Consider the following 24,730-nt stretch of genomic DNA (forward strand, 5'->3'; position numbering starts at 1 on the left):
CTTCCGGAGGTCAAAGGTAACGTTCGTATTTGAAAACATGGATTCCAAAAGAGGAGATGATGGTAGGAACTTTTTGCCTTTGTCTATCTGTAAGCCGGACACTACGTTAATTTTAAACATGAATGACCACTTACAATAAACTCTGTTCTGAGTTCTTAGCGGACGTTAGTGAAATTAATTAAGTAACACTACATGAGAAGAAATGGACAACGTTGCTCTTTTTGTTAGCTTATTTGTTAGCTTAACTAATGTTTTCTATAATGTGAGATCTGTTTCCCATGACATAGTTTAAAAGTCGAGTTGTTGTCAACATTCACACATTTATTTACCCCCATTTTATCCCTTTTAATCTTATCCTTATCACCCTTTTAAAGGGGAAAGACGAACAGCTACTGCTAGTTGTAAAACTTTTTGTGTAAGCTGAAATGAGGACAGCATACGTATTTTCATATTGTAATAAATTTGAAGTGGATTAAACACACTTATCGGAAGCCTACATATAAATTCCGGAATGAATTCCATGCCAATATGGAAATTGGTTGTTGTGTCGGTATCAGTATTTCTTGGACATGATTATTTGGTTGTCAGCTTTCACAGCCCCATAGTCCGTAGTTTCTGCGTTGTGTAGAGTTATATCCCAATTTAAATAAAATAATTGTACCTTAACCAGTCTTGAATTCTGGGGCAGATTTTAAGGGATATTGACATATGAACTGACATTGTTTACATGTTTTACTTCATGATAAATGGGAAAGGATGGGGTTATTGACTGAAATACTGTACATTGCTGGAACATTCAAAGTAGACATAGGAGTTCATCCGTCTGTACGCTGCTAGTGTGGAGTATTAAACAAAGCATAAACAATGGAGTTAGAGATGCTCTCTCAACATATGTGTCTTTCATAGCCACATAATATTTGATGCACTATATGGATAAAAACACTGGGCTACCTGGACATTACACCTACAGGAACTGTGGCTCAGGAGTTAGATGTGGAGTCTACTAATTGGGAGGTCTGTGTAATCGCAGTATTTTTCCTGGTCTGCCTAATCTCACTGAAACACGTGATGTTGAAGCTCTTCTTTGCTCTACAGAGGAAAAACAGAAACCCTCCCAAATTGAATTACTTTTCATTTTTAAGCATTCTGAAGTGATCTGAAAAGGAAATTGTCACTATGGAGTCAAACACTGTAAACAAGGCACTGACCTCTTTTACAGCAACAGGCAAGACAAGTGACGATGGAGACATTGCATCTGTCATGGGATTCTCTGGGTTTGGTATGTGTACTCCAGCGCACTTGTCAGAAAATATAAATTTAAAAAAATTATTCTTTGATAAAGTGACATTTTGAGATGTTGCAGTCATACATCAAGTTTTATTTTTACCTTCCAGGTAAGAAAGCCCGCACATTTGATCTTGATGCCATTTTTGAGCAGACCCGGCGAACAGCCATCGAGAGGAGTCAGCATGTGTTAGGTAAGTGTTTCATCACTGACAATGTGATAACCCTGCTTAGTAGTCATGATGAGTTTAATTGCATTTGGAATTGCTTCCTTAGAGGAGCGGCAGAAGGAGATAGAGATGAAGGAGGAAGGGGAAAGCTCCAAGTCAGTCAAACCGACAGTCCAGAGTCAGAGAGAAAAAGCTGCTTCTTCCAGGTAGGGAGGCATTTATGAGTTTTTATCCTTAACTGACTGTTACATCTGTTCTGGCTTCCAGTTTGTCTACTTGAGTGTACAATAAGTTTCGCTTTGTCTGACAAAGCTTATTTATTTATTTTTATCATTTTTAGAGTCCAGAAGAGCGACAGCAGCAGTGACAGTGGCTCAGATTCTGATTCAGACTCAGAGCTTATCGGGCCACCGGTGCCTCCTCAGCATGCAGCTCAGCAGGGTGATGATGATGATGAGCTCGTAGGGCCACCTCTTCCACCAGGTTACACAGGCAGCACGGCTCACAGTGATGATGACGATGATGAAGAAGGAGAGGCACAAGATGACGACGATGATGTATGTCTGAATTATACAATCTCTTAGTAGGCTGTGAATTACAGCATACTACATATATCTGATTACACTTTCTTCTTGCTCATTAAGAAAACAAGGTATTCTCAGTAAATGTTGGGACATGGTGGTATGTTAGTAGTCCGTAGGTGTTATACAGCACTTTGCAGATCCATGTTTACATGGTGTAGCTGTGTACTGTGAGTTACCCTTCTTTGTGCATGCACTCTTTGTTATTTAGCTTGCCATGAATTTTATCTAAGAGTTAAAAACTATGAACATGTTGATTTTTTTTAAGCTGCTCTTCCTCTTTGGTGTGAACTCTGCTCTTGTTTCTCTTCCTGTACAAGATAAAATTTCAGCCAATCAGCTCTCTCCTTATACATGGCACAATTGCCAGCTGCTGGATTTTTGGATTTCTGCATTGGTTACATTCCCTTAACCTCGTCTCTGTGTCGCTAAAAGAACTACTATTTTATTATCATTGCAGGATAATAAAAGTAAATAAAAATAAACAATGAATAGCTATTTGAACAGTGAAATAGCATGCACAGTTGCAGGACCCAGATACTGAAGAATGGAATGGACTGGCTTTTTCCACAGTGCTTTTACATTGATACTGACCACTCAAAGCTCTTTTCACTATAAGCCAATTCATAGTGTGATTTTCCTACTGTGACAGATCACAATCTCGACATATAAAGCCAACATTGTGTTCTGCGTTTGAGGTTTTTAAAAAATCCAACCACAAGATGGCAGCAGGAGAAAAGATTAACGTTATTAGTGTTGCACTGTACATGATGAAAGGTGAACATTTTGCCTATTTTTTAGTTGTGCTTTTTTCATTTGTTTTCTTTACATTACCAAAAGGACAATGACGCCTAAAAAATATATGAATTTTCAATTAGAAGTATTTTTAGAATGTGTGGCAATGTATTGCTTTTTACAGGAAAGTACTGTCTACACAGTCTCTCAGATTCTAACCGTTTACAAATATAACTTCTGTCGTCATTCACACCAGATAAATGTCTTAGACTCACAACCTTTTAATGCAAAAATATCATACATATTGCTGCACTTTGATCAATTAACATAATATAGACTTGTGTTGTTTTGCCTTTTCCTCACGTTCATGTCAACTTTCTGTCCCAGAATCCAGTGAAAAGGATTCCAGACACTCATGAGATCACGCTGCAGCATGGCACTAAAACGGTAAGGCTTTCGCCTCTAACACCCAGCCAGTAATTAGAGCTGGTAACAACTCTATTCTCAGTTGACATTGAATAAAATTCTATTTTTATCACAAGCTTGTAAACAGTACAACTTTTGCTTATATTACGCACACACACAAAAACATCTGGTTTCGGAGGCCTCTCATTGGATTTTCAGTTAACATTTATCTCACTGATTTTAGCCAAAAGAGCGGCTGTGAGGCTGTTACTTTTCTAGCTGTGAGAAAAGGGATGATTTTTTTTTCTGCTTTTGTTTAGTCTGGTATCCAGATCTAGCACTTTTTTCAGTTTTTAAACAGTTTATTCTTCAATTATTTAGAACTAAACTTAAAATATTTGGGTTTTATTTATTTCTGTGCCTTTTAAGAAAGTCAACATGACTGTATTGTTAAAGATTTCTAGCATTATAACTAGTAATCAGCAGCAGCTTGATCTCTGAGTTGTATAGGCTCATAAGTTGTCTCTTGGTTTTCAAACTGCTTCCTCAGGTGTCGGCTCTTGGCTTGGACCCCTCTGGAGCCCGCCTGGTGTCTGGTGGATATGATTATGACGTTCGATTCTGGGATTTTGCTGGGATGGACCAGGCTCTGCAGGCCTTCAGATCTCTGCAGCCCTGCGAGTGGTACTGAGAACATCAACACACTTCCTTAACACGTGTTCAATAATGAATTTCATGTGAACATCCACTACACTGACTGCATCTCCATGTGCCAGAGTGTATACACTTTCACAAACACACACACATGCACACGTCGCTAAACCTCATGCTAACTCTGCGACATCCTCTGTTTTCATGCAAAATGAGCCTTTCGAGAGCAGATGGTTAAGATATGTGTCTGTTTGTGTGTTTGCATGTGTGTTTACTCTGTGTTTAACTAAAGCCACCATCAAAGATCAAATTCTTTTTTGCTTTTGGGAATCAGTGGGCTGAGCTGGAGCAGGTTTCCCCTTATTAACGCTACATTTAATTTGATTACAGCGTGATCTAGGAGTCTGGTTTACTAACAAGCCGGGCTTCATATAGAAAGTTGTTGACGCTTCCTTAGCCTGGGAACTGGATGAATCTGAGGGCTCATGTTTCATTTGCTCTGACAGAAAGCATCTGGCTGATCTCACATTCAAACAGATTTCCACCTGGTCTTGCCCTTGCTCGACCAATCAGAAGCGTTTATCTAAAACGGGGTGGGTTATTTTCAGTGAATACTGTAGTATGTTTACATTTTTCCAGTGCTGATTGCTACCTCTCGCTTTGCTTTGCTCTAACTGTTTGTAGGGTTCGCCCTTTGATAATGCACCAAGCAGAACTGAGAGGTTCCAGACTAATAAGCATTTGCACATTAACCTTGCAATGTCAGCACCCTGCCCCTATTTTTAAAACATCAGTTTTATCAGTGGACAATTTTCTCTGTAAAAAGCTTTGTTTTTTATGCTTTAAAAACATTATATTAGTTGGGTGTCTTTGTTTATTGTCGTAGGCCAGTCATACAAATAATCAGGTGTACATCAGATGTTGGGATGTTTTGTTCTTATAGCTGCAAGTATCTGGTGTTTATTTGTGCCTGAAAAAGTGAAGAATTAAAAGCTTCTTATATAAGAATGTTTTAGTGAAGCAGTCTTTATTGTGCTGTTTTTGTGTCCCCTCAGCCATCAGATCAAGGCCCTGCAGTACAGCATCACTGGTGATGTCATGCTGGTGGTTTCGGGCAATGCACAGGCCAAGGTGTTGGACCGTGACGGCTTCAGTGTCATGGAGTGTGTGAAAGGAGACCAGTACATTGTGGATATGGCTAACACAAAGGTATGCCAAACTGCTGACTGTCAGTTTCTACAATAAAATCTAACGAAACAATAACAATGCGCTCTAAGAGGATCAGACAAGTGGCAATGAAGCCAAGAACACAGGAGTTTACTAGAAATGTCAGTAATAATTGCTCACTGCAGTCGAACGCCACACGTTATGCCAAAAAGTTACTCCATTGTTACAGTTTTCACATCTGCTTTAATCTGAGTCCTGAAAAATGGGTTCTTCAGAAAAAATAAATAAAAAGAAAGTGCTGCGTGGCTCTGTAAATGACATAAAACAGGTGCTCATCAATAAGTGCAAGTCTAACCAAGAGATTTCCTAAGGCACTCTCTTGGTTAGAATTATAAAAATATTTAATAGACATGATAAAATTATAAAATAGTTGGAGCAAGGAAAAAGCGACCTACATGTATTGACTAAAAAGTCTTCATCACACCCCGATAATGAAGAAAAACAACTCCCTGTCAGTTGTTTTATCGCATTTGTAAGCATGCACAATAAGTCAGTCTGGTTATTATTATAGATGTTTACGAAACATTTTGCTATCATTTCACTGCCCCCTTGTTTTTCTCTTTGAAGCAAGATTGTAATACTGCAGATGTGTCTGATCATCTAACAGCCCATATTTTCTACCCATTCCAACTTTTTGTGATGCCGAAGTATTCTGAGATTTCAGCATTTATCTCGGAGAGTAAAATCACAGCTAGTCATAGCAAAATCTTATTAAAAAATATGGTACAAGTTGTAATACTCTAGAATGTTGAAGGTATTCGTGTTTTCATTTCTATAGCAACTGCGGCCTACCCAGGATTCATTGCTAATTCCAAACATGCAGCGGATGATCTGTTCTTCTGCGCTGTGGGTTGACCCTGCCAGTGCATAATGGTAGCAATGTGTAGTTGGTTTTGTTCTTGTATGTGGGGATAACGATGTGTGTGCTGTGTGAGAAGCCAGCGGCACTCAGGAAGAGAGGAACACATGCTTTCGGGACTGTCGCGGTTCATTTCTTGCATATACCTGAATCTACAAAGAAGGATCCTAATTGAGTGTCCATGTTTGGATTTTATTGTGTTTAAGAAAGGCCATATTGGTAGTCAATGAGCATCTGTGCCTGCTGCACTGCATTTAGACATGGTTTATACCACCCATATGAATTACTTGAAGTGAAGGCCCATTGATCGCAAGTAGTGTTTTCCTTGATGTCCTACATTCTTGTCCTGCACGGTCACATCTGGCACTGATGGGGGAGTTTGGTTCAGTGAAAATGCGTTTTGGACGGGTGACGGTGTCCCAGTCGATTAGCTGTGTCTTATGTGATAATTAAGTTATTCTGTCTCTGTTGACAAAAACTAATTTCCTTCCTAACTAACCCCACTGTGTGCAGAGATTTGTCACACGCAGGCCTGCACTGTATGTACATGCAGTATGATCACATGGTATTGCTTCTGTCTCCCTGAATATGTATTGCTGTCAGTGATACTTCTCTGAATAAATGAATAAATACTATAGACAAGACAAATTTCCATCAGCAGGTGAAAATAATTTTCGTACTAGTTCCAATTTTTGCATAAACTATTCTTCTTATGCTTTCAGTATTCCCAAACTTAAACGCTAACACAGACACTTTTCTGGCCTAGAGGAAATTGTGATAATAAAAAACTGGGCTTGCCCATCCGTTCTTGTCTGTTTGTCATTATAATTCTTTGCGCTTACTTTTGTTATCGATATCTGCTGTTTTTTAGTCTTTGGGCAAGTTGTTGTTGTAAACCTGAGAAGCATAATGCATTCACTTGAGAAGAATAATTTTCCATTGTTTTCTGATGAATACACCAGAATTGGGAAAAAATGTTTCATTAAATTAAAAGAATTGCATTTTTTTTCTGATTTAAGGAGAAACCTTAAAGTCCCAAGAGATGCGTTCATTGACATGGCAACTGGATTCCATGCAAGCAAGCAGTGCCCTGCCGTTTATCCAGTTTAATCCAGTTCTCGTTTGGTTTGGGTTTCGAAAGAATCAATACATGTGATCGATATGCTTTAGGTAACATAGATGAGTTTGTGATTATTGTCCTAAATCTCAATGCCAGTGGTAAGTTCTCCAGTTAGGTGCTTGAAAATATTACCTTCCCCATACTTGAGCAACCACAGACCCTACACCTTGCAGGTGAGAGCTTCTTGCATGACATTAAGGTATCTCATTAAACCCAGTGAAAAAGCCGATTTTTTTTTCCTTTACATGAAAAGTTTTCTTTGAATTCTGGGATGACAGTTGCACTAATTTTTTTTTTTTTTTTAAAACACGTTTTCAGTGATGCATTATGCTTTCATGCTGAACACTTGGAGAAGGATGAATCAGATTTTTTTAAGAAAGCTAGTGCCTTTTTCACGCTCATGCAAAGCTCTTTTGAAGGTTTCTGTTATTGCACAGAGGAGGGAATTTGTGTGGGGCTTCACGGACCATTTGTACTTTCCTGATCATATAGCGAGTGCATATTTTACCATAAAATTTAACAGCGTAGCAATTTGTAGTTCTTTTTAGTCATAAAACAGCAGGTCGTATGCAATTATTCTTAATCAGTTATTAATATGGTGTGTTGTCAAAGTATTTGACAGTGAGCAGGCAGGCCCTCTTCCTGATCCACACATACCAATGCCATTTGGTCAGCTTCTGCTCATGCAAGGCTCTGCTTTCTTGAGCGTCCTGTCAAATAGCAGTATGTCTTGTCTGAAGCCCCTTCGCAGCACACTGAAGTGTTCCACTCTGACCTGGCAGCCAGGGAGGCCTCTCTCTGGGTTATACTGCTTTGAAGTTATTTGTTATGAGTAATTCTCCACATGACTCTCCAGCAGAGGAAATGTGTAGAAGTTACAAAGAGCAAAGAGCTCACTGTTTTAAACTGTAACACAGCCAGCTCCAGGGCCTCTGGGTTCACTAGCACAGTTGTAAAGTGATGCCTATGTCGAGGAAATCCGAAAGTCAATGTAATGTAAAGTCAATGTATTACAGTGTAACCTAATTAAGGATATGGATAAAGGGCTCACATTTGCAATACACAGTACTGGAAAATTCATCATCGGATTAATTATCTGGTGACCTTTTGTGTTGCAAGTTTTGCCAAAATGGAAAAACAACAGCTGTCTTTACTCTTTATTTGTGCGCAAGATTACGAAATATGTCTTAATCCCCTTTCAAGTTTCTAACAGCACATGCTAGCTACTATTTCTGTGGCTTGCCCTTGAATATCAACTGTTTAAAAACTGCTGTGAAGAAAAGGAAACTCTCAATATCTGCTGCACACTGGATCCAAAATAAATAAAGTCGCTGGAAGCCAGCCACAGGATATTGGGTCATTTTAGTGCTTGTTAAAAGTGTGCGTTTTGTTTATTTTCACTTTATGCTTTTTTTTTTTTTTTTAGGGCCACACAGCTATGCTTAATTGTGGGTGCTGGCATCCCAAGATTAAAGAAGAGTTCATGACCTGCTCCAATGATGGGTAAGTTTTAACCAAGCATTGTAAGCTGTGAGTTACAGGCAGAAGCCTCCACGCCCCCGTTGTCTTTCTCCCGCTGTTACATTGCACATGTTGTGGATCCAGTTGTTAAGCTTCACAGTGAGCTGTCTTGATTTTAAGGGAGGAGAAAACAGAAATGGCTTTTAGATGGGCCTAATCTCTTTGTGACTCACCAAGCATGTGTATTTTGTATAGTGAGTTTTAATCTTGGCTGATTTTTATCTCTTTAAATGAAAACAAGCATCTGGTCTTTCTAAACAATAACTGTCTAAAAGATTTTCTGGAGAAACGGTTACTTTCCTGTACACTTCATGTACAGGCATACCAAGGAGTCTCTGTTTTACCAACCAGCACAACCAGATTATAGTAATAATCATTGAGAAAGTCCCCCAGGAAATTGAAGAGTATGCAGTCAGTGAGAAATACCCTTTCTCATCTTCAGAGCATTGCTGATAGCACAGTGACACCCATCATACTTAGGCCACACCTCTTTGATACAAAATTTATGTCCAGCATTATATTTAGTAATTCGTACTGTCGGATTTTCAAAGTAATGCTCTCACCGAACAGACTTTTCTTCGCTCTCATCCCCTCCATCACCAGCAGGGAGTCCTCTAATCCAGACTATGCCTCTGAAGATTGCAGCGTGGCCTCATAGCTGTGTGTTTGCACATGGCATATTTATACTGGATGTTGTCCAAATGGAGCCCTTTATTTGTATGCAGTGATTTAGACCAGATCAACCGCTGTCATACACAGATATTTATATTGTTTGCTTCAGACCGCAGAGTTTTAGCAGTCAGCGACATCCTTAAATCAGCACTAAACCTGTAGAAGCTGTAATTCTTTGTCCTGTGTATAGGTGTGCGGGAACATTTGTAAGGCAAAGAGTATGACTAAGCTACAGCACAGTGATGAGTCTAAGCGAGTGTGACAGACAGCAGTAGAGAAACCTAGGGCTATCATCATTAAGGAGAAACAAGGGCCCGGCTTTGCGGGCAGCCCGCAGCCCAGTGTTTACCAGTGTTACTGCTCCCCCAGATGTGGAGGTTGGTTTAATTAGCTCTGGAAATCCTCCCCTGGCACGTTAGCATTGGGTGTTGCTCCTGGCCAGTTAACAGGAGAACAGCGGAGAGGAGCGCACAGGGAGCCATTCATAGGCAGAGGGGCTGCATGCGGGAGAGGTTCACAGCAGCAGACCCAGTCGGCGTGGCAAGCTGAGTCTCAGAGATGTGGCAAAGAGAGAAAAGAGGGAAGGGGGGGGGCTATGTTGATTTACAGGTGGAGGAGGTTGTTCCTGGTTAGATTTTCCCATGTTGTGCATGCACTTGATTGTGTTGGTAATGTGCTTTGCAACTTGGTGCAGAATTTCACTTTATTGGTGGACACACTGTCCCCCGAACCTACAATGTTTTCAATCAAATATCCCTTTTTGTTGCTTCAGAGCCAACTGCATGTTACTGCTGAGGTTTAAACAAGTCCTAAACAGATAACTTTAAGCATTGCTTCTGCACACAAGGTTTGCAGAAGAATGATTAAAATTGCGATATGTGTGATATGTTGCTTAAACTACAGTTGCCACCACAATGTAAATATTAATAATATATATTTGTGGGTTTTTTTGCTTGACTTAGGCTATAATAATTTGGAAGGTTCATATTAGTTCCTTTCGTTTGCTCACTTTTAATTTATGTGGGTTTACTCAGTAAGTGATTTACGACATCACAGACGGTATGTCGAGGATCTTACTGTTTGTATATCTTTCTACATTAATGAGACTGTTCTGTTGCCATGAAGGTGTGAAACACACAGTACCATCACTGAAACCTTACAGACAACTATGCTATTCAGCATGGATTATTAATGCTTCAGTTATTAAGGACAGTGTTCCTCCTTTTCTTTGTCTCACCATCCACTCCATTCACTTTAGTGAATAAGTATGGATTCTGCACAGGGGCCAGGCGGTAGTCAGTGGACGTCTTGAGAATGGGCCAGCAGTTGGCCAGTAGTACCAGAGGCTGTCAGCTACTGTCTGTCTGCTTCAATATTAGACCAACATCCAGGCTTTTCCAGGTCTTTCTGCCTAGTTAGAGGCTCTTTGTTGTGTTTATTTGAATAGGTTATTAAGCATGATCACTGGACCGCCCAGCTTCTTAATTAAAGATCCCCCAGTAGTGTGGAATCTCATTCATTAAGGGCTACCTCCCAGCGCCTTGAATGATTTCATTAACCCATACTTTTTTTCCCCCTCCTGGGAGGAAGTGGATGAGAGGGAAGCACTGATAATGTAGCAGCAGGGTGTTCTCAGAAACTGTGGGTTGCATGGGGCTTCAGTAGAACTGTGCGAATCGAGTCAGTCAGTGAAAAGTGTTGCGGTGTGAGTGTGTCAACATTTCACATTCTTCTGTCATTCTGTTTGAGAGCGTGCAGTTGTAAAATGGAACAGTGTTTTCCAACAGTATTCATGTTTGATCCTAAGGAACAAACAGCACGAGTATGAAGCCACTTTAACTGAATCTGAATCTTTGGTGAATGCTTGAAAGCCACGGATTTTATTTCCAAGAAAGTGAAAGCAATACTTGCTGGGTTAACTCTCAGTGGAAGTATTTCTTTGGCAGGGCTGAACTTGAAGTAGTAAAAAAGTTAAAATATAGCTGTGACTTGGTGTATATTAGGAGCTTTTTTTTTTTAACTTCTAATGCACCAAATCTTTAACACTTAACTAACCACAGTGCATAAAACAGTTTACCAAGTATAACACTGTGGAAAGATTTGTGTTGTTGTTTTGAAGGATAGCACATTGGTGATTCTTGGCTTTACGTACGTAGTTTTATAGTGCCTAGGAGAATGTTAAAAATCCATGTTATGTTCCTTTTTTTTGCGACGGAAATTTCAGCCAGTGGAGCACAGAGGACAGGACAAATGGCGACGTTCTAATTGGGCCCACATGTTACTTCTGTCGAGTCTTGAAGCACACTTGAGCATGTTTACACACAAATACACACAATTTGAGGAATGTTTCCAGGAGTTTTGAATGCCAGGGATTCCCTTCGTGCTGGCCTGCTGTCAGGGCTGCAGCTGGACTTGGATGTGTAGCTGTATACAAGGAGACCCAGAGGACAACATGGCAGGGCCTTTTACTGCTGACAAATTGTTTGTCTTTGTCATGTGCTCAAACTAAACATTTGATTTGAAATGTGTCATACTAGAGAGCATCGACAAACACAAAGTCACACAAAGCAGATTTGTGATTTAACGCATGGCTAAATTGTGGTAGTAATTCATCTTGTTTTGCGAGAATGGTACTTTTGGTTTGGCTTTGTGTGAGGCCGTACTTCTGTCTCTCACTCTCTCTGCTTTTGTCTGCTGTGAGCGCTAATTGATCATTTCTAGCACTCGGATCTTGTCGAATTAGCAAGTTAGTTGCTTTTCAGTGCCCTTGGTAATGGTTTACTTTCAATTTTAAAGGAAAGGAGAGTTAAATGGATGACATATGAGCAATGACTCCTCGAAGTGTGGGTGAGCATGTTGGGGCGATTCACTGAACTGGACGGGTTCATCCACAGTCCAGCACATCTCCAACTGTTCCCCACCTTACATTGCAAGTGTTCCATATTCTGCCCACGAATGCACATACCATAGCTTTAAGGAGTGCATTAATCTTTTTTGTTCAATTTAGAGCCATGGCTGAGTTTTTGACTGACAGTAGCCTCTAGTTTTTTACTGTGAGAGCTGTGAAATAGTGTTTGTTTCTTTTGTCAGCGAACTGAATATGGGGCCGCAACTTATCACACCTTTGCTTGATTAGATCTGAAAGCCTGCCTTGACTCAAGCTCAAGAGATATTTTTCTAGGCATTTTGCCTGTAGTGTATGGTCTCACCTGCCTTGCTAGTGAGCAGAAACAATGTTGTGAAAATGTTGTGAAGTTTTGTGAATGAGTCTCTCACTGTGCCCACAGCCCATCTGTGCTAAGGCCACTATCTTCCTTCTTTTGATTCATTGCTTGGGTACAATTGTGTGCATGCCTCCTTCTAAATCCCTCTGTTATCTTCTTTAGCTGTGATGGAAGATGGAGCATCTTCCCTCCTAATCCTCCTTTCTCATAACAGAGCCCCAGTTAGTCAGTCAACCAGGAAACAGGCAATTCAGCCTATCACTGGAATTCGACCAATAAACAACCTTATACAAGACGAACGCTCTTCTTTTCCGTCTCTTTTCTTTATCCCGTAATCTGGAAAGGTGATCCTAGCAGCCGTCACCCCCACTGGGCCTATAACCTGATGTACAGATAAAACCTGGGGCCTGGGGAGCTGTCACTCCTCAGTTGATGTGTCAACGACTGTGCTACCTCGTAAAGTGCACATGCATGACTGAGGTTGAATGGGTCTCATTTTATTGCATTCACCCCTCTGTCTGTGAAGCGTTGGTGCAAGAAAAGGGGGCTGCTGATTGAAGGGAAAACAGGCCTTTGAGAAAAAGGCAATGACAATGTTATTACCTGCTAATGTTTTTTTGTTCATGCTGTGTATCATTTTTTTAATATATACCTGTTATCCCCCTCCCCCAATCCTCCAAAAAATAAAAATAAAGAAATCAAACTTAAGACTGATGTTAACTAAAATTATTTTAAGTTTTGGTCCTTTAATGGTGGATAGAATAATTTTAAAACTAAAATGAACCCCTTTAGATAGCCCACAGTTTCCCACAAGCATCTTACTCCCGACAAGTGACTGTGTGCAGTCTTTCCTCATCACTTGCGCTCTGCTCAGCACTGGTGGGCTCCAACGTCTCTGCTCTATCCCTCTGACAGCCAGCAATGCCGTGTTTTGGAAAGAGTTTCTTACGATAAATACCATTCCAGGTTTTGTGTGGTACATGAAAGGTCATGTTGTCTTTGTTGGCTTGACACTCGCCCACAGTCTCCTGTAAACAGAATTGAGATATCTGTGTGAGGCAGCAGGTGGACCAATATGTCACTGAGTTTGTGGCTATCACTCTTTATCCCTCACTCACACACATACACATGGAAATCTGCTGTGTAAACAGCTTACTGTACAGTGCAGAAGCCTTCGGTTTGTACTGGAAACTATGATTTTATACGCGTGGCCTTTGCACTTTTTTCCCAGCAGAATTTTTTCTTTTCTGTGATTTAACAGCTTTCGTGTTATGTGGATTTAAACAAAACTATGCATCAGAGTTTTATTTGACCCTTGCAGGTTTTCACTCAAACCATATGTCTTCAGCTGGCATTTGTATCACATTGTTAGACTTATCCAAACACAGTTGAGTGTGTGTGTCTGTGATTTTGTAGCTGGCCACAGTGGAATCCTTCCCTGGCTGTTAGTAGCAGCCCTGCCTGTATGTTTATACTCCTCTGCTGACCCCGTGACCCAGAGGTCAAGATACCCACTAAAGCAGGCAGTGGGTTCACAGACAGATTTGGATGAACCGTGTCTGTCACGAATGTTGGTGGGAGCATGTGAGGTGCTGGCTAGGCATGTCGATGTGTACTAACACCCTTCCAATAAATAAATGTGGGAGGTGAAGTCTGTCTCATCACTGGTGGGCACCTGAGTTAGTGCTGTTATCATTTTTTTGCCGTCTTTACTTTATCAGTCTGAAATGATACAGAGCTAGATAAAGGAAACAGGCAAATAAAAGCATCATTTAAACTCTATATTTATTTTGAAAAGACCCAGGAAAACCGAGCGATAATAAAATAATGTATGAAAACCATACATTTCACACCTGAGCCTCAAAAAATTTAAGTATTGGGGACCGCTGAAATTGCATTTTTTTGCGATGTATGAAAAAAATGTAAGTATTAAAATTGCATTTTTGTTGAATTTTTTTAGATGAATGCTCATTTTGAATTTTAAGCTAGCAACATTTGTCATAATGCAGTTTTAGTGGATAAATCAATAAATAAGTAGATCCTCTTTATGACAGCATATGTAGCTCCAAAACATGAATATATCGTACAGCATTAACAGTGTCTTCGCAGAAAGTTTCAAACCCATTTTTGGTTTCGTTCCAACAAAGAACTGCAAAGTGTTACACAGACTGACCTGTATCCATGAGGGCTTATTGTTTTACTTTCATTTTATGATGTTTTGGAATGAAATCTCTCATTTGTATTTTACGACGAGTCTGCATTCAAACTCCCGCTCTCAGGGCTCCAGGTTGTGTAATGTGTTCAACAGATGTAGGAAAGAGAATCAGGATTTCATGGACGCTTCAGACATACCTGTCAGACTGATCTACTGTTGTGCTCTTTGCAAAACTTCTCACCCTGCGCCACTGAGTTGCCTGACCTAAAGTTTCATGAAATGACAGGGGACACTGTATCGCCACGATTCTGATTTATTATGGTGGATGCAGGTATTAAAGACCAAATATGTTTTGAGAGACGGACGTTTTTTGAGTGATTCATGGCAACTGGGTTAGGATAAATTAAATTATCTGTCTGTTCACAGCACTGTACGCACATGGGATCTGAATTCAGAGAAGAAGCACAAGTCTGTGTTCAAGCCTCGCTCCTTCCAGGGTAAGAAGGTCATCCCCACATGCTGCACCTACAGCCGCGACGGAAAGCTCATCGCAGCGGGCTGCCAAGATGGCTCCATCCAGATCTGGGACAGAAACCTCAGTGTGAGTTTTAAAACACAAACGCATACCAACCGCCGGTAATGTGCAGTGGATTGTAAACATTGGACGTCTGTTTTGTTATGGGCTCAGGTATAGAGTCATGAGACTCAGGTCACAGGCCAGAGAGGTCAGCAAATCGCTAAGCCCAAAGAATTTAAAATGCTTTTGTCTAAACTGGAAGTAGCCCAGTCTGAAGTATTGATGTGATAAAATTTGATCTGATGTTGATACTGGGGGAAAAGTCAGCACATGTTATGACCCCCCTAGAGCCACTCCCCTTGCATGGCTTGAAAGAGCAACTTACGTAACAGAATTAACTGATGGTTAATGATTGAGTTACATGAAAGTTGCTGGGAGGCCCAATCACAATTTCCCCCTGCACATTTTCCATTTAATTAGGTAATTAGGAAATTAAGTGATCAAAGTGTACATTCCTTTCCTCAAGATTCACATCGTTGAGGTAATAGTTGATCTTGGCTTCTGGTAAGCAGCGCGCTCACTTATTTGGCTCTTTTCATTTGAGTTATTTGACAAATCAACACTGTTGATAAAAATGACTTCCATTCAGGGTTGAGAAAGCATGACGTCCATCGGATCTTTTGGGTGACTCGAGAGTTTTTTTCACCGATCATTACTCCGTAACACATTCTTCATTGTCTTCTTACTAATTTGCTTCATCTTTTCTCCTTCATGACTGTCCCAGTGATGTGATGTCAGTGTCTGGGCTCCAAATGCTGCTGTTTCCTGTTTATTGGCGACAAGGCATATCTGACAGTTTATTGTTCTTCTCATTAGTCACACAAAACATTTACCTCCATGAACGGATGGAAAGATGAGAAAGGGAAAAAGAGTTTAGTGGACCTACAGCAATCAATTTAGCAGGCATCATTGCATTCTGGGAGATTATAGGTTGATTTTTTGTCATCAGAGAGTCCTTAAACGCTGAAAACTTACGTTTTAGGATTGAACATAAAATTGAATAAGGATTATTCATTATGCTTCTATTAAACATATACACTGCTTAATAGAAGCCAGTTTAAGGACAGTTTTTGACTATTTGTCGGTATAAGTCTAATTTTAACTATCTGAAGAATAACAAGTTATTTTTCAGTACATTTCTTCTCTAATTCTTTTGTTCCACTTCATATCCTTTCATCTGTTCAGCTCTATCTGTGGTCAGGGTTGAATGCTTTTGTTATTTTGTGTGAGAACAGAAATGGTAATATTAAGCTGTAGTGAGTGAGTTGGAACAGACTGATTGGGCATAAAGGCTTATCCAGATTAGGGAAATGGGAAGTAGTCGTCATGTTAATTAATCCAACAACCGGCTTCGTAATCAAATACAGTGTAGTTTGTATGATTTTTGTTTCCGGCTCTAACGGCTTTCCTATTGTAAGTCTTTGCTTCTATGAACCCACTTTGTATAGACTCCCTTCTCTGCTCCAGTCACCCATCATCCCACCCCTGTGCTGCTCACAGCAGCATGCTTTTTGCAATTGGGTTAAAGCTCTCAAAATTTATTACCCCTCCTTCTCCAAGCTAAATATTTACCCTGCGTCCCATAGCAGCTTACAATAGTCATGGCTGTTTCCTGACCACTGGAGCCTGTCCTCTCTGAATGGCTCAAGAATTTAGCTGGTGCCCTCTGCCCTAATCAGCAACCTGTGCTGCTGACTCGAATTTAGCCACAAGCCTAAAAAGGAGTTGACCTCCCGATGCTTTTATTGCTCCTCCCTCCCCCCGCTTTTAAATGAGGCCTATCTGCTGTTGTATTGCCACTATTACTCATGGCAAGAATATGCAGGCAGATCAATCATGATCAATCTCATACATGACCTTGATCTATGGCTCAGTCTGAAGAGAAGCTATTGAGAGTGACACATCGCGCTCTTGAACCCTGACATGAGTTGATTGATCCTGCGATGGGAGTCAAGTAGGTCTCGTTCGGTGGACTGCCACAGAGGGTGATTGCATGTTCATTCCCTGACCAAAGGGGTCGGTGCCAGGATTGCAAGACTGCATTTAAATGGTTGCCAGGTAATGTGCACTTTGTGATACTGGGTGCATTGAGGGTCCAGGTTTTTTGCTCCAAAACATTACCACAGAGACCTGAGGAATGTTATGGCGTCATAGGTGAACTTGCATGTTTCCAGACTTCAAAGTGGAACCCCAAAAGAGGTGGTTTTGAAAAACTACACAGTGCAGAGTCTTACGGTTAGGTGGTGAATCAGATATGCAAGCAAAAAAACAAAAATCTGCCACACTTTAAAGCTTTTGAATAAGAGCAATCAGTAAGTGTTAAGCTGGTACTGCCGTGTCTTACTTTGATCTTATATTGCTCCTGATATAAAAGTAATTAAGAATCCAGACTCAATTTCATTCCATTAATCACTCTTATAACACTGTTTTTTCTGTCTAGAAGTGGATTTTGGTTTGGTAAGCATAGGAGTTGAACACAGCTGAAATTAGTTTTCCACTTGATCTGAAATGGAGATATTAATTAAAAAGAAAAATATTCAGAGGTAATTCATTATTGACTTCATTTTGAGTTACATGCGTGAGAACATTGACTTACTTAATAATTAGTAAGTCAAGGTTTTTGTCTTGCCAGAGACATCAAATATACTGATGAGATCCTCAAACTAGGAAAAGACCTTTAAAAATTTCATAGCATAGATCAGGTTTTTGTTTGGGAACTTAATATAATTACAAGCAGCATTAATCTTGACAACCGACTTTGAGGTTGTTTTAGTCATAGTTTGTTTTTTTTTTACTAAAATGCCATTTAGTTTTATTCATAATTTAAGCATCTGAATTTATTTCGTTTTGTTAGGCTAAAATATCATAAGATTACAATAGACTAAATCTAAAGTTGATTCAGTTGACCAAAATATAGAGTGTAAACAGTTTTTTTTTTTTACCTGTGAGACCTGCTTTGTGTGAAATGTGACCATATGTCCACCCCTCTCTTCTTCCAAAGCGTTAACATTTTGTCGTGTTTTCATTAGAAACGGGGAGTACGGTAAATAGTTGTACCATTTCCTGGGGACAGATTAAATGTGCTCATCTAACCTTACTATAGAAGGAGATCACTTCTGATTGGATCACTTCCAAACACGTCCCACCTTTCTACACAATTTAATTAGTTCCGATTGGATCTCGTCCCTCCAGCATGCCTCTCGTTTTTGCTCGTTGATGAAAGTGTTAATACCTTTCATCATAGTTTTTTTTTACTTGTGCATTAGCTTTTATTTGGTTATCGTCTTGCTTTCATCAGAAAAAAAATTGTCATTAATAAAACTGTGATGAAAATTATTGTTTAACAAAATTAGCACTGATTACAAGTGAAGCTATTAAGAAGCCACTGAACAGCTTACTGCTGTGAACCTCTCAGTGCAGGGTCCTCTAGAAGTTCGGTTGACGCACCTTCAGAACACAGTATTTTCACTGTAAAGTAGTAAATCCAGTGGGTGCTAAAAGATAAATTAGGAAAGGCAATCAGAACCTCTTAAAGTCAACTAATGCCTCTAAATGATCTAGGATTTGACAACTCGTGAGAGCATCTAAAAAACAATAAATCCACCAAGCACTCTAGAGACATCATAATCATAAACATTTATGACATCTTAGTCATATCTTAGTCATTTTGACTTGCTCATTGTTTTTCTCATTAGAGTAAAAAGTATCCACTGGGGCTGAACTACCTTGTGACTGGCAAGTTGCTACCTTAGGAGTTTGTAGCATCACTCACTTTTAGATTGCTGTCAGATCCAGCCCTTGCTCATCACATACATTTTCAAAACATCAAGACTGTCTCCGTCTTATACATACAGTCTATAGGTCCACTAAAATATGTTACAGAAGGGTTTTACAGGAAAACAATGCCAAACCTTTCATTGCTATGTCCTTTATTGACCTTCAACAGGACTTGGAAGAAAAGAGAAGCACGTGCAAAATATTCCTGCCATCTATAGCCTTTTGTAACTGAGACATAGAGGAATACAGTTACTTTACCATAGCGAACATTTGGATTATCTAGAACCTCTTCGCCACCACCACTTGTTGATTTCCATGAAAGATCAGAGCAGCTGTTAGGACTGTGGTTTGGCCACTCGATCCTCAGGGAGTAACAGAGGTCAGAATGAGATGTGAAACTAACTGAACACTGTTCATCAAGTCTTTCAGGTGTGCTGTTGTAAAAGTATGAAAGGAGCTGAGATAAAGAGCCCTGCAGTATTTATGTAATGCTCTGATAGCGTGATTTGGAACAGTTGGCGCTGCGGTAGATTGTTATCATAGTCTGCTCAGGATGAAACCCAATGCTGTGTTCCTTCAGCAATGTATCAGCTCATGCTGCCGAATGTGTGTGCGCATACATGCATGCATATATGGAAGACTTTCATAATTTACTGGATGCTGTTTATAAAAATACGCACATTAGCTTACTGAATAAAATCTTAATCATTTAACTTCGTGCCTGCTGGCCGGAGAAGAGGCTACAGCTTACAGAGGATGTCACAAGGCGCGAGTGAAGTTTCAAACAGTGAACGAGAATCTGGTTTCACAGGCCGGCTGTGTAGATTAGCACAGGAAGCAAACGCAATGGCATCTGCTAATGCCAGCCAACATCAGGACAGTAAATAAATACTCAAGCTTTCACAACAGCAGTATATGATCTAAAAATAGCTGATAGGGGTGTATGTTTGCAGTATGCATCTAGAACAACCACAAGCTAAAGGTGCTGCTTTTCCTCAGTTTCTGCATAAACTATTTATAAAAAAAACCCATTTAGCATCTTTTTCTTAGTTTTTTCCTTTTAATTTTTTGATAATTTGCTCCAGATTCAGACAAGGATTTTCCTATCTGCATTCTGGTTGTTTGTTTGGATGATAAAAGGAAGTGCTGAAACGTATTTTCAGTTCAAAGAAAACACATAGACAAAAGTAAAACGTAACAAAAGGACATGAAAGGGGTCAAAACACAGCGTGCGCTTACAGCAGATGGTGTTCATCTTAGAAAGAAAGACGTCAGATGAAAAGAAGAAAAAAAACCACATTGCGGAGTGATTCATCACAGGTTGAACAAGTACTCATAACTTTTCTTATTAGTCGAGCTGACGAAAACTGCGGCTGTGCATTTTGAGGTCACGGAACAGGTTGATTCAGATGGGGAAAAAAAGCACATCTGCGCAGTTCTTTCGTGGGGTTATGTAAAGAAGATTTCATCACCTTCGCCTCGCTGAATATTTATGTTGTAATATTTACATGTTTGATGCCATTTGTTCTCACCCTGAGACTGCACCGCTTATGCACATTTTCCTGCAAACTCTAAAAAGGAGCCTCAGTTCATATCTGCTCCGCTGGCCAATTGTATGGTGTGCAACTGAGCAACATGCTAAGACAAGATAATTACAAGTAAATGGTTCATGAGCAAAAGCCTCCTGTTCATAGTGTCCTGACTCCACCCAGTTGGTGGTTACCATGCATAGAATGGGTGCAGAGTTACATGAATGCATGCTTGGATACGCCCCTATTGCCCATTTGCAAAGCTCAGTAGTCACAATGGTCAATGCAAGGGATTGCAGGATTGAAATGGGGTCTTCCAAGGGCTACGCATTTTATACATTGTGTTTTATCTGCTACTTATTAGCACTGAAATAGCTTGCTTAAGATTAAAAAAATTTAGTTTCTGTATTAAATTGACCTCTTGGCTTCACATTTTCCACCAAGTCAATTTTGGTGCAGTAATAAATGAATAGGCAGATATTTGTAAGATAATTATGGAGAAAAATGGAAATAAGTCATAGGCAATCTATGAGTAAAATGATGATGGGGAGCAGAAAATTATTCCAGGAGAGACTACAGAGACTAAATGGCCGAGGCCTGAAGAAGTGTAATCCATGTTATCTACAGTCCAAGGTAACAGTGTTATCTGTCTCGTGCAAGTTAATAACTTCCCTCCACTTACTTTGGAAGTGAAGTATGGCCTCGTTTCCTTCTGTTATCGCCAGGGCACATCACTCATTCACCTCACGCTCCACTCTCTCCTGCAGTTTTTGCCAGCTTTTCTCTATATTTCTGCCTTATCTGTCTTCCACGCTGTGTGCTCACTTCAAATTCCTTATCCGTCTTTTTTTTGGTCTAAAGCTTGCGTTGCTGCAATTCTCTTTCCACTGATTTATTTGCATTCCGTTTGGGATTAATGAAAGTGGAGCTGTATAAACCAAGGTTATGTTTGTTTGAGTGTTAGCAAGCCTACTTCCCAGACTGTTGCTTCATCAGCGTCTATTAATGATCGATCTTTGAAATCTGACTATTCTCAGGTAAAACGACGGCGCTGAGAAGTGAACGGAGGGAAGCAGAGAGAAGGCACGGTTACGAGGGGCAAGCAGTCTAGATACCCCCATGAGCTCTTGGAGTTTTACATAATGCCTAGTTGATTGATTTGGAAAATTATTAGGTTAATCAGCAATGGAAAAAAACATCTCTAGATGAAAATCTCCAATTCTGTTAATCTCTTGTTTTTTTTGCACTCAGGAAGTGCAAGAAATGGTACAGGCGTGTTGGGAACCACTGTTTATACAGGGTAGATGTTTGAATTGGCTGGGAATCTTCACAGAATAATCATTTAAATCTTATTATCTCTCTTTACCTTGCAGAATACAAAGATAAGTCCATTCACTCTGTCTTTTCTCACCTCTATACCATGACCTCGAATGAAATGCCATTCAGCCTTCTTAGCTTTCACTGATACATGCTCGTCATCACAGCCAAGATGAGTAGGATCACGTTCTCATTCTGTATATAGCAACATCCCAAGGAAATGTTCGCAAGGGCAGAACTTTACTCACAATTTAGCGAAAACGCTGCCTCAAGGTTGTAATTTGCGATGTGCAATTTACCTCTATGTTTTCATTGCAGCTGCTTTTGCCCTGTAGCCATTTGGGATGTAATCTGTACCAACTCTGTTTTAGAATTACACATACCCATTTAGCAAAATAACAGTTATTTTCAAAAGTCAACTAATATGCTGATTCAGTAAAAACAAAACTCAAACCCCAAAAAAGTATTCAGTTTACATTCACACGGGACAAAAGAAATCTTCACATTTGAGCATAAAGTACAGTTTCTAAATTCCTGGCAAATAAAAATGATTTTTGACATTTTTCTGTCTTAAACTGGAAAATTATATGACAGGAGGCAGTGGCTATCCCTGTTCCCTCACAGCAAGAAGGTCCTGGGTTTAAATCCAGTCTGGGGTGGACTTTCCCGTGTGGATCTCTCTGTCTCTGTGGGTTTTCTCCCACAGTCCAAAGACATACATGGGATTAGGTTGATGAGTCTAAACTGACTACAGGTGTGAACATGGGTGTGATTGGTTGCCTGTCTATGTGTGACAGATTGACAACCTGTCCAGGGTGTACCCGGCCTCTTGCCCAATAGAAAATTATGACTGAATAACAGTTATTATGCTAGTCAGCACTGAGGTATTTAATGATGATGGGTAAAATCGAGGGTAATTACGCTTAAGTTAGACCTATGATAATAAACTTTTTCATTTTAAATGCAGAGAGTCTTATGCCAACCAGTTACTGGAATCAGCTGTGCATATGTAGACCTTTTTTCTATTAGCTTGAAACTATAACTGTGTGTCATGAGCATTTCATGGCAGTGTGTAATCACCGGCGGTGGCAGATATGAAGCAGGCTGATCATCCCAGTCTCTTACTGACTAGGATGAGGTGGAGTTGAGGCCGGATGCACAAAGGGCAGAATGACATAAGCTCAATGGCATTTAAAGCACATGTAACAGAGGCTGATTGGCTCGCAGAAGGCAGGCAAGAAAATGATTGGGCCAAAGTGATGACTGCAGAGCTGAGATTGATATAAACAGTTGATTAGCCTCAGCACCCAGGAATACCGGAACCAAACTGAACATAGATCTCTCTTACTGAACATAAGCTTCTTAAAATGATAAAGATTTTTTTTAAATATTATGGCAAAGTGTCAACTTATAAGTAGAAATTAAGGGTTCAGAAACAGAACCTTGTGGAAATCCATATTTTAGTGGCACCAGGGCCCGTTAATATTTCACAATTTCTGTGCCAAATTATTCCCTCAAATAATAATAATTAAAAAGAGAACCAAATGGAATGGAACATATTTTATTAAATTAATACTTAATACTTAATCGCCACACTTTGAAGAGTATGAAAAATAATCTTGTCCACTCCACTAGCTGCTTGTTGCACATGTTGTCGAGAAGCGGAGTAGTTGATATTGTGCATTGCTAGTTGTTGTTACCACTCGTTCAAAGACGGCTAATATACCAAAGAGTGACCCCTGGCAGTGATAGTGTGTCTTTTGCCTGTTGCAGGCTATTAAACCGTGCGCAGCAAGAGTATTACAATACCATTTCAGGTAGGAAAAAATCAAAATACCATCTGTCAGGCAGGGACTTAAAAACTTGCCAAGATAAATGTCTGTGGTCTTGCTGAAAAGAGTGGAGAGTGCGGTGTCTTGTTGGTATTTCATAGGCTCTAAGAGGGCTTTATAGTTAAATATATAATTTGGTGCTCATAGTGCAAATGGGAACCGTGTGTTGTTTGGAAAACACAGGGAATGAAAAGGTCTTTTTGTTACTACAGCGAGACTAAAACGTCTTACTACTGAAGCAGAGCAGTGGCAGTTCTATGCAGTGGTTTATCAAGAGGTTGTAATAACTCTTTTTAACACTGATGATTAATATTGACCGAAAAAACGTTGTGTTTATGGAAAAACTACTTATCAAGACTTATCGCATTTTTTTTCTAGCTGTTGCTTTGTCTGTGATGTTTATGTGATAAATATTAACATGTTTAACATTTTTGTCCAGTTCTTTCTATTTGTGTCACTTGCAAAACAAACAGAAGTGAACTGGGATCTTTAGATAGGATCTGTATCATGCAGTTGTAATATACATCATTACGAAACCATAAACCTGCACCATGGTTTATAGAAACTGATGTCGCTAATGCATTGCTTTCTCTTTTTCCGTCTTTCTAGGTTCATACAAAGTTCCACTGTCGGCAAGCCCACACCCCAGGATCGGACACCTCGTGCCTCAGCTTTTCTTATGATGGCACGATGCTTGCTTCACGTGGAGGTAAAAAAAAAAAAAAAAAAACGAACATTAAATAAAGCCTTACCCTTATCTGCCAAGCTTAACAGCCACAATTTGAAGTTCTGGTCATCAGTACCCAACCTAAGAGGGTCTGTTTGAAGGTCAAAGATCACTGTTGGAAAGCAGTGACTTTTCATTCTGAGTATACAAATAAGCATGGATCTTTAACAGCAACACCCTGCAGACTTAGCTTGGTATGTAATCTGGAGAGGAGATGTCTAGCACAAAGGTAAACTGGAATAACTCTGCATAAGAGACCTGCGCTTCACATTATTCTGTAATGTAAATGAAAAATAACTCATACAGCCTCGTTCTATGTTAAGGAAGATGCGCTGCACTATGGTAAAGTAAATAACCTTCAAGAAAG

At 39.9% G+C, this 24,730-nt stretch overlaps 1 protein-coding gene across 1 annotated transcript in view; it reads left to right on the top strand.

Moving 5' to 3' along the window:
• The window catches only part of LOC116322487 (WD repeat-containing protein 70), a 42,638-nt gene continuing 17,908 nt past the window's right edge, over window positions 1-24,730 (top strand). The window contains exons 1-11 of the mRNA XM_031742572.2: window positions 1-62; window positions 1,220-1,279; window positions 1,395-1,478; window positions 1,561-1,660; window positions 1,795-2,011; window positions 3,158-3,217; window positions 3,726-3,859; window positions 4,882-5,035; window positions 8,459-8,535; window positions 15,031-15,205; window positions 24,246-24,345. Of these exons, the coding sequence (XP_031598432.1) occupies window positions 38-62; window positions 1,220-1,279; window positions 1,395-1,478; window positions 1,561-1,660; window positions 1,795-2,011; window positions 3,158-3,217; window positions 3,726-3,859; window positions 4,882-5,035; window positions 8,459-8,535; window positions 15,031-15,205; window positions 24,246-24,345 (1,186 nt within the window). The 5' untranslated portion in view covers window positions 1-37. The remainder of the gene's footprint in view (window positions 63-1,219; window positions 1,280-1,394; window positions 1,479-1,560; window positions 1,661-1,794; window positions 2,012-3,157; window positions 3,218-3,725; window positions 3,860-4,881; window positions 5,036-8,458; window positions 8,536-15,030; window positions 15,206-24,245; window positions 24,346-24,730) is intronic.

The sequence above is a fragment of the Oreochromis aureus genome, linkage group 7 (genome assembly GCF_013358895.1).
Source record: "Oreochromis aureus strain Israel breed Guangdong linkage group 7, ZZ_aureus, whole genome shotgun sequence".
Taxonomy (NCBI): domain Eukaryota; kingdom Metazoa; phylum Chordata; class Actinopteri; order Cichliformes; family Cichlidae; genus Oreochromis; species Oreochromis aureus.